This window comes from Nycticebus coucang, chromosome 8 (assembly GCF_027406575.1).
Source record: "Nycticebus coucang isolate mNycCou1 chromosome 8, mNycCou1.pri, whole genome shotgun sequence".
NCBI classification, from domain to species: Eukaryota; Metazoa; Chordata; class Mammalia; order Primates; family Lorisidae; genus Nycticebus; species Nycticebus coucang.
The window spans coordinates 77,308,857-77,319,243 of record NC_069787.1 but is presented as its reverse complement, the minus strand read 5'-3'; the positions used below and the strand labels follow the sequence as shown (position 1 = coordinate 77,319,243).

The 10,387-nt window shown below is 49.0% G+C and overlaps 2 protein-coding genes across 2 annotated transcripts in view; both read left to right on the top strand.

Annotated features, from left to right (window-relative positions):
* The first annotated feature begins 1,541 nt into the window (after window positions 1-1,541).
* GLB1 (galactosidase beta 1) overlaps window positions 1,542-10,387 on the top strand; it is a 97,921-nt gene continuing 89,075 nt past the window's right edge. Inside the window, exon 1 of the mRNA XM_053599926.1 lies at window positions 1,542-1,720. Coding sequence (XP_053455901.1) covers window positions 1,646-1,720 — 75 coding nt within the window. The 5' untranslated portion in view covers window positions 1,542-1,645. The remainder of the gene's footprint in view (window positions 1,721-10,387) is intronic.
* Window positions 1,922-8,788, top strand: TMPPE (transmembrane protein with metallophosphoesterase domain). Its single transcript, XM_053599933.1, has 2 exons — window positions 1,922-2,015; window positions 4,546-8,788. Exon 2 carries the CDS (start codon window positions 4,653-4,655, stop codon window positions 6,003-6,005), a length of 1,353 nt encoding a protein of 450 aa, XP_053455908.1. The 5' UTR covers window positions 1,922-2,015; window positions 4,546-4,652; the 3' UTR covers window positions 6,006-8,788.

Here is a 10,387-nt window from a genome sequence, read left to right as displayed (position 1 = left end):
TATTTTCAGAGAATGCAGGAAAGCAGCCAGGAAGAAAATTTTAACTTTAAACTCAGCTCTGTAGTAACCCCAGGCCCTGAATAAGGTAACTAACAAGTAGAGTCTTTATTTCCCCAAATGTAAAAATATTATTATTTCATGCCTGCATCACAGGGATTCTATGCAAAACTGAAAGGGGGGCCAGACACAGTGGCATGCACCTGCAATCCCAGCACTCTGGAAGGCTGAGGAGGTGGATTGCTTGAGTGCAGGAGTTCCAGACCAGCCTGAGCAAGAATGAAATCCCCTCTAAACTACACGTAGACAAACTAGCCAGGCGTCTTAGTGGGCAGGGGTAGTTCCAGCTACCGGGGAGGCTGAAGCAACAGGATTTTGAAGTTGCTGTGAGCTAGGATGGTGCCATGGCACTCTACCCTGGGCAACAGAATGAGACTGTCTCAAAAAAACAAAACAAAACAAAATAAAATAAACAAAACCCTGAAAGGTGTGTGTGTGTGTGGGGGGGGGGGGAATGTTGTTCTTGTCACTCAAAACCCAAAGACGAAATTAAAATTCTGCACACTCTGGAGCTTTGGAGCAGGTATTAAGAATTATTTTGCCACAGTTGAGCCATACCTATTAATTCATCAGAATCTAGAGCAGTGGTTCTCAAACTTCAGTGTTCATGGGAATAATTTGCACAGTTTGTAAAATTACAAAAATCTGGGCCTTAACCCTAGAGTTTCTGATTCAGAGCTTTGGGCATGCGACCCCAGAATTTACTTTTTTTTTTTTTTTTTTTGCAGTTTCGGGCCGCCGGGGCTGGGTTTGAACCCGCCACCTCCGGCATATGAGGCCGGCGCCCTACTCCTTTGAGCCGCAGGCGCCGCCTCAGAATTTACATTTTTAACAAGTTCCTGGGCGGCGCCTCTGGCTCAGTGAGTAGGGCGCCAGCCCCATATATCAAGGGTGGCGAGTTCGAACCCAGTCCCGGCCAAACTGCAACGACAAAACAGCCGGGCGTTGCGGCGGGCGCCTGTAGTCCCAGCTACCTAGGAGGCTGAGGCAAGAGAATTGCTTAAGCCCAAGAGCTGGAGGTTACTGTGAGCTGTGACGCTACAGCACTCTACCGAGGACGACAAAGTGAGACTGTCTCAAAAAAAAACAAACAAACAAACAAACAAAAAAAACCAATTTCCTGGTGATGTTGATATGGTTGGTCCAGGGACCACACTTTGCAAACCCCTGGTCTGGTTTTCCAAAGAGCCAGTATAGGATGCCGCAAGATTGGATCTAGTACATTCTAGGTTAGTTATCAATTTCCCCCTTCAGCTCTCACAGGGTGGCAGAGGACCCTTGTCAATATCTAACCCACAGGCGCTTTATCAAGCTGCTGACAGCTGGGCCTCCAGTTTGCCATTCCACAGAGTCTCCTCCTCCGGCAGAGGCTAGCAAAACCCAGAGAACACTGTCCCGGCATCACGAGGCGGCGCGTGACCCTCAGGCCCCGCCCACCCGCCGGACTTTGCCGCCGCGGGGCGGAGCCGACGCCGGGGCTGGAGGCTGGGCCGGCGAGGGGCGGTGCCAGGCCTTGGGTCCTCAGTCAAATGACCCCGAGCGGCTGGCCTGGGTGCAGACTGCGGAGCCGGGAGGCTGGCGAGCGATCATGCCCGGACTCCTGCTTCGCGTCTTCTCTCTGCTGCTGGCGCCGCTGCTTCTGGCCTCTGCGCCGGGCTTGTTCGTAAGTCTGCGGGACTCCGGCACGGGGAATCACTGCTAGAGGACAGGCTGGAGGGGACCCGGGCGGGGCCGCGGCCGCTCGGGGTCCTGCGGGGCGGGGATCCTAGACCCTGGCACCCCCCGCAGGCGGGCAGCTGGCAGAGCTCAGGCAGCGGACCGGCCCTCCCGTCGGGGGCGGGACGGGCAGGGCCGGGCGCGCGCCGGGCTCCGCGGCTGGGGAGCTAGTGTGTTCCGCTCCGGTCGGCCTTTTCGCTGGGACCCACTTCCTTCTCTCTGTAAGGAGGGGGTGAGCTGAGGTGCGCTTAACCCTTTCTAACTTTGGCTTTCCGAGAGGGGGATTCCAAGTTGTTGGGGTTAGTAGAGGGCGCTTGGACTTGGGGCGCCCGCCCTTACTCGGGGCTCTGAGGAGCGCTCCGGAAGGAGAAAAATGGGGTCAGGAGAGGTCCCTGCAGTGGGAACATTAGATTATTTTTCTTGGGGTGATTTCCCTTTTCAAACACCTCGTTACGTTCTCACCACTCTCCGCCGCCTGCTTGTTAGCTCGAGTTTTTCATTGCTTTCATGGGACCATTTTCCTTCAGGGTTTGACGCCCCAGGTCGAGGCGGGGAAAAGAGGCGGGCGGCAAGGGGGCGGCAGCGCGGATGGAGGGAGGTCTGGAGAGGCGAGTGGGTGAGGTGCAGGGCCCTGCCGGTCTGCGGGGAGAGGGAGGACAGCCTGGGGGTCCTCTCGCAGATCCCATTCGCCAGAGCCGAGGCGGCGCCTGGGGGGCTGGGAAGCGCTACCTGGAGAGGTTGGCATCGAAGGAGAAAGGGTCTTCAAAACCCGCAGCATCAAAGGAGAAGGGGTTTGCAAAACAGGCAGGTTCTCTGAACGTCCAGCGAACCACTTGAGCTCTGGAGTTTGGGTGGGCTGAGTCTGGGACAGGTTTTAAGTAACAAAGGAATTTGAGCCAGTGGGCTTGTCAAGTTACACTCTTTGACAAAGGTTTGCGTAAGGCGGAGAAAAGTCAGACATTTATTTAAAAGAAAGGTTGAAATTTTTAAATATTTGGAAAACGGCTGCTGCAAGTGTTTTCATTTTGGGAAAAGACCTCAAATTGAGTATTTGCTTCTCCCTCTTCACCAGACCTGTGGTTCCCCTGTACCCCCCTCCTTTTTTATTTTTTTTTGTAGACAGTTTTCTTGTCCAGGAGGCCTGGCGGAGCCTTGGGAGTCAGATCTAGCCAGCTATGACAACCACTGGTAAAGATGAAATTGGGGAATAGTTCAGAACAGTGGCAAGTCAAGGGAGTAGGGGGAAGGCAGATCTTAACTATTATCTGGGCGTGGGGAGGGAGAGGTTAAGGACATATGGATGAGGAACAGGTGGACAGGGCAGCCCTTCAGTGTGATGTTAGCACATCAGTCTTGTGCAGCGCCATTGGGTGGATGTCCCTTGGCTGCCATGCCTGTGGCTACACAAAAAGGCTGGCATCACTCCAGGAATTCTCATGGCAGGTGTCTTTGCTGGGCTTCTGTACAGAGTGAGAGCTGAAGAAAGATATGCGTAGGCTAGTTTTGGGTTATTTCCTTATTTGCATTTCTTTTTCTTTTTTTGAGACGGAGCCTCAAGCTGTCGCCCTGGGTAGAGTGCTGTGGCATCACAGCTCACAGCAACCTCCAACTCCTGGGCTTAAAGCGATTCTCTTGCCTCAGCCTCCCCAGTAGCTAGGACTACGGGCGCCCACCACAATACCCAGCTATTTTTTGGTTGTAGTTGTCGTTGTTTGGCAGGCCCTGGCTGGATTCTAACCTGCCAGCTCTCATGTATGTGGCTGGCGCCTTAGCTGCTTGAGCCACAGGCGCTGAGCCCTTATTTGCATTTCTTTAGAACAGTGGTTCTCAAACTTGAATTGTCCCAGAAATTAAGAGCAATTTTTACAGTATTTATTTATAGGCCTGACATGGTAGCTCATGACTGTAATCCTACTCTGGGAAGCTGAGGTGGGTGGATTGCTTCAGCTCACAGGTTCTAGACCAGCCTGAGCAAGCTTGAGACCCTGTCTCTAAAAATAGCCGGGTGCCTTTAGTCCCAGCTACTTGGGAGGCTGAGACAAGAGGATCGATTGAGCCCAAGAGTTGGAGGTTGCTGTGAGATATGACACCAGGCACTCTACCGAGGGTGACAAAGTGAGACTCTGTCTCTAAAAAAAAAAAAATTATTTATTTGAGAAGTAATATCACATGTTATTTGAGAAATAATATCACATGTTAATGAACTATACTTTTATGTAAAAATAACAATGTTTCTCCCCAAAAATTTAGGGCAAAAGTTGCATTGTTTTACCTATCAGCAAATCTCTTTCCTCTCTGTCTGAACAGAAGACAGATTTTCACATCTACTTCTGCATTCAGTCTGTTGCCATATCACATGTCAAATGGCCCCTGGAAAACTCCACTGCATACTCATGAGTGAGAATGAAAAAGGGAGTAGCGGGCTTAGTATTGTTAGGAAAATACTTTTGACTATATGTACCCCTAAAAGAGTGTTCCCAGACTCTACTTTGAGAATCACTGATGAAGAATAATGTTTTTCTTACAGAAGTGCATGCTCTTTGTGGAGAAACTTTAAACATATAAAAAATGTTGTAAAAGAAAAGAAAACTGCCTATCACATCACAATCCTGTGTGTATCTATTTGAATAATAAATCTTAGTTAGCAACTGACTGATACTTGAGTGGTTTGGATTCAAGGTGGGTTGGGGAGGTGTAAATGGCCTTTGGGTTTTGAATGGGGACAAGGACAATCTAATAACCCACAAAGCTGATGCCGGTTCCTGGTTGCAGGCGGAGTTGACCTGGAAACCTCTCCTTGGCCACTGTCCTTTCTAAGGAATTCATTTCCAGAGCCCACCTGCACAGAACTGGTGGGGGCCCTGCTAGGAGCAGAGAAAATGGCCATCTTCAGGCAGCTGTCCCTAGGTGTGAAGGCCGCCCTGGCTGCTGTCACTGTCTTCGTGTCCATGATCATCTCCCGCTCCTATCTAGCAGAGAGCCTTGAGCTCAGGGCCTGGCGTTGGCTGTTTCGCCTGCAGCTCGCCCTGTTTGCCAATTCACTCATGCTCATCGGCTCTGTGTACATCTGGCGCAGCACAGTGAGCAACCTCTGCCATTCCCCAGCTGCGGAGTCGACCTGTTTTCAGCTCTGGAAGGTGGCTGTTCTGGGATTTCTGGCCCTGGCCCATTCTAGTTTCTTCACCATGCTCTTTTTAGTGGCTGAGGAGCCCTATCTCTTTTCCTTGGCAGCCTACTCCTGCCTGGGCGCGTATGTCATCATGGTCTTCTTCCTCTGCATCCTCAGCGGCATGGAGCAAGCCTGTCAGCTCTTGGCCTGGCGCAGTGGTAGGGTCGTGAGCAGTCTTGACAAGACAAGGAAGCTGGTGCTCAGGCCCGCCCTGGCTGTTGTAGTGACTGCTGTGCTCAGCGTGGCAGGGCTTCTGAATGCTGCCCAGCCCCCAACTGTGAGAACCGTGGAGGTACCCATCAATCAGCTGCCCCCCTCTATGAACAACCTCAAGATCGCGCTCCTCTCAGACATCCACTTGGGCCCCACAGTGGGCAGGACAAAGATGGAGATGTTTGTGAGGATGGTGAACGTGCTGGAGCCAGATGTCACAGTGATCGTGGGTGACCTCTCTGATTCAGAAGCGTCGGTCCTGCGGACAGCTGTTGCTCCTTTGGGCCAGCTCCGTTCACGCCTCGGCACCTACTTTGTCACAGGCAATCATGAGTACTACACCTCGGATGTCAGCAACTGGTTTGCACTGCTGGAATCCCTGCACGTCCAGCCTCTTCACAATGAGAATGTGAAGATTTCTGCTACAGGAGCCCAAAGTGGTGGTTCTGGTGGTAGTGAAGATAACAACTGGATCTGCTTGGCTGGGGTGGACGATATTGAAGCAGACATCCTGCACTACTCTGGGCATGGCATGGATCTTGTCAAAGCTCTGAAGGGCTGCAGCCCAGACCACACCATCATCCTCCTAGCTCACCAGCCTCTGGCTGCCAAGAGAGCCCTCCAGAGTCGGCCAGACATTAACTTGATCCTTTCTGGTCACACACATGCTGGGCAAATCTTCCCCTTGAACGTGGCAGCCTACCTCCTGAACCCCTTCTTTGCTGGTCTCTACCGAGTGGCCCAGGAAACATTTGTGTATGTCAGCCCAGGCACAGCCTATTACGGGATACCCATGAGGTTGGGTAGCAGGGCGGAGATTACGCAGCTCATCCTGCAGCGGGCTCCCTGACCAGTCCCTCCCTGTGTCCCTCTGTCCTTCCCTTGTTCTCCATTGTGTCCTGCTTCAGAGTAGCTTGCCTGCTTTACCCCTCCGGCCTTTCCTGCCCTGCCCTGCCATTGTACTCTTGTGGTGGGGCTGCCTGGCAAGTTCAGGCTGGTTTAACTGTGTAAATGGCTAATTGCTTTTTTATATGCACTTGTGAGGTCACTAAGACCACATATACTAGAGCTCACATCTGTTTTCCAGGTGATGGCACCTTCTGCAGAGCTCATAGGGATGAACTGCAGCATGGGGTTGCTAGAAAGGGACATCTCTAGAAAGCAGAGCCAGGAAACAGCAGGAGCATTTTCATCGTGGTGTTTTTAAACCCTGTATAGGACATAGATGGTCCAGAATCATTGATCCATATCCTTTATTAGTAAGGAACAGTGTTGCCAGGTAATTTGGGAAAACAAGTAAGAGAGAAGGCCCCTTTGATTCTATCGAGTCACCTTTATTGAGGGCATGGGTATAACCTGATAGAATGCAAGTTCTCCTGTTCCAGGCCTTGAGCGATGCTGTTTAACTGTGCTCCTAGGACTTTGGGGGTGGAGGTGGGATGAGGAAAAGAAATCACCCCACTGCTGCTGCTGCTTAGGAGTGCCCAGGGTTTTGCCTCCCTTGTCTCATTTTATACAACCCTCAGGTGAGGTGATTAGGTTCTGGGTGCTTTTCCCTGTTTAGAGATGTGGAAACTAAGACAAAGAGGCAATATGACTGGGTATGTAGGAGATGTGAGGCTAGATGCCAGGTCTTCCACCTCCCAATAAAAATGTTCTTTCCACTGTCTGATAATTAAATAGCTGTATCTGTTACAGGCGAGTGCAGGATTCAAACAAAGTTAACCATGCAGAGAGAATGAAGAGGACTAGGACCTGATGTTCCTTCTGTCAAAGTTATTTGCTTGAGGCTGATTTCAGTTTAATCCATAACTGCATGGACAGTGGCCTGGAAGGAAGTTGGCTAGTTTCATTGCAGGAGGTCTGTTGAATTTGAAGAAGAGGTGGGAAACTGGAACTCTCTTGGGCCCAAGCCAGTTTGGGCTTGATTTTTTTGTTAGGTGCTAGGTCTGCTTTCTACCAGTGGAGGAGTTGAGGCTTACAGGGGTAGAAGCAGGGCTCCAGCCTCAGGAAGGGCCTCTTGGCTCCCCTGGCCTCTCAGGCTCCCCTTCCTGGTTCCTGACTTTGGAATGTGGGGACTACCCTTTCTGCTGGGCCACCTGTCTAGCCTCATAAGAAGAGCTGCTCTTACATTCTGGCCATGGAATGATGGGGCCATCCCTTCTGGCCTCTAGAGCCATAGAAAACCTGGCGGGGGTTACCATGTCTGGAGTGACCCCAACTCTGTTGGCCCAGTGTTTGTGACAGAGGCAAGAGACCCTTGATCCTGGATAGATCCCAGGCAGCATTTAATCACTACTGTTAGGAAAGGCCTAACTGGAATACCGAGGGCCTTGATTCAGCACTGGTCTCTTACTAGGTGGTTTAGACTTGTGATGGAAAAGGAATGAAGACATTCTCTCTGAGGGGAGAGGCTCCCCTGCTCACTAGTAGGACAGTATCATAGGGCAAGTGGCTTGCTCTCATTGACCTCTCGTTTCCATCAACCCTAAAGTGGGGATAGTTATATCTACCTCAAGATTGTTTTGCTGAGTGGATATTAAGCCTTAGTATAGGAATTTCATGTGGCACAGTGTGCACAGTAAACGCTCGATGTTATATTAATTTTTCAACATCACATTGGGGTTTGCTAAAGAACAGTGTTAGGTGCAGGTGCCCAGAGACTTGGAGTAGCCAGACCTGGGGAATGTGGGTGGGCAGCATGCCACCTGCTGCAGGGGCTAGAGATTTGTCAAAGCAGCCACTGCTGGGGTTTGCTTTCTTCTGCCTGTGTAGAGGTCTCTTTGTGCACGGTCTGCCTAATGGAGGGAGTTTATTCATTTCCTTCTTGTCTTCTTGGTGTGCAGCATGGTTCTGGGGGATCCTGGAGACCCCTCTTCTTCTTCCCAGGCAGCTAAGATATTGACAGCAGGCCATTCAGTCAAGTTTAAAAAGTATCTTTGAGTTGAAATTTTGGTGATTTCCTTATCCCCCACCCCCCACCCAAATCATATTCAGTCATCCTTATAGCCAGGAATAACTTTGGAGAGAAACAGAATTTCATAGTGGAGGAAGGGACCCTGGAGAACCCTTCTTCTAACGTATTTTGCAGACAGGGGATCCCAGGGGAGAAGTAACTTGCCCCCGCCAGTTGGCCAGTACCCAATCCCCTGACTCCCTTCTCCATGGTCCATCTTCAGACTTGCCATCCTTCCTGGGCTCATAAGGCTATTCTTCCAAACTTTTCTTGCTTTCTTATGACCTGACCCCATTTTAGGATTATTCTTACTGCCTTTCACTTGTCTTTTGTTTTGTATTTTACAAAACTAGGCTAGATGGTACCATTTCACTTTCTACTCTTGGGTGCTGCTGGTAGCGTTTGACTCACCTATTGTATGTTATTTTTTCACTGGTTTCTTGATTGTGTATCTTTCTTATCAGCACCCTGGGCTTGATGAAATTAGCTTTCATCAAGTCCTGTTTTTTGTGTTTTTTTTTTTTTGTAGAGACAGAGTCTCACTTTATGGCCCTCGGTAGAGTGCCGTGGCCTCACACAGCTCACAGCAACCTCCAACTCCTGGGCTTAAGCAATTCTCTTGCCTCAGCCTCCCGAGCAGCTGGGACTACAGGCGCCCGCCACAACGCCCGGCTATTTTTTTTGGTTGCAGTTTGGCCGGGGCCGGGTTTGAACCCGCCACGCTCGGTATATGGGGCTGGCGCCTACCGACTGAGCCACAGGCGCCGCCCTTTTTTTTTTTTTTTTAATCTTGCATCTTTGTCTCTTTCTCTTGAACTCCATCATTTTGTGGTCTTCTCTTTTCTTTTAATTATTTTTAATTAAATCATAACTTTGTACATTGATGTGTTTATGGGGTTACGGTGTTCAGGGTACTGCTTCGATATACAATGTGAAATTCTTACATTGAACTAAGTAACAAATCAGTCACAATTATACTCGTTTCTGCATTTTGTGGTCTTATGGACCCTTTATCTACTCTGAAGTCCTTGCTTGGCTGGTTGCCTTCTATCAGCAGAAAGGAGGCAGGTCCCTCCTATCTATCTGTGAAATGGTATCAACGCCCTGTCATTCCTGGTTTATGGTACCAACGCCCTCTCATTCCTGGTTAATGGTATCAACACCCTTTCATTACTGGTTTATGGTATCATCACTCTCTTAGACCTGGTTTATGTTCTCTGACTTGATGAATGTTTTCCCAGCAGAAATTTCTCCATTAGTGTCAAAATTTGGCCCCGGTGAGCAGCTTTTCTTAACGCTCTTGAGTTCCTGTGTTCAGTGTTCTTAATCCATTTACCTTGTTTGTGTTTTGTGAGAAACATTTGCTTGAAGCTTGAATTCCTTCGATATCATTTCTTTCTTTTTTTTTCTTCCTGAGACAGAGTCTCACTTTGCTGCCCTAGGTAATTGCATCACAGCTCACAGCAACCTCAAACTCTAAGGGTTAAGCAATTCTCTTGCTCCCAAGTAGCTGGGACTACAAGAACCCACCACAACGTCTGGCTATTTTTTTGCTGCAATTATCATTGTTGTTTAGCTGGCCCAGGCTGGGTTCGAACCCGCCAGCCTTGGTATATGTGGCACCGGTGCTGTAATCGCTGTGCTATGAGCGCCGAGCCTCATTTGTTTCTTTTTAGAAAAGAATGCAATTTAAAATGCAATGCTTTTCAAAGATTAGTGATAGCGTGTGTAGGATGATGCTCTTGTTACAAAATCTCGATAAATTAACCCTACTGCTATTCATCGCAGACATCCATCCATCCTTTTTTCCTCTTCTTATTTTGTTTGGTTTGTTTTAAACGTTTTCTGCTGACATACACTCATTACCCAGCTTCAGCAACTGGAATCATTCTGCCACCTTTTCTTAGCTATGCTGCCCCACACTCTTTTTTTTTTTTTTCCTTTTTGGCTGGCATATATTAAGAGAAATCTTAGAAAACATAGTTTTACTCCCAGCATTCCTCTAGTATGAATCCTTTTTTAAAGAATATAACCAGAACATTTTTATCGTATTCCATGAAATTAACAGTGATTCTTGACTATCTCTAACACCTTGTTAGGAGATTGGAGGCTAGAAGGCAGATCTTCTACCTCTCCATAAGTGTTCTTGTGTAAAGAATTAGTGTTCACTTTTTCCTGATTGTCTCAATTATGCTTATTATTATTATTTTTTTTTTTTGTAGAGACAGAGTCTCACTTTATGGCCCTCGGTAGAGTGCCGTGGCCTCACACAGCTC

Excerpts from the sequence above, each read along its gene's own strand:
- TMPPE (XM_053599933.1), top strand. The coding sequence starts at position 4,653 with ATGGCCATCTTCAGGCAGCTGTCCCTAGGTGTGAAGGCCGCCCTGGCT.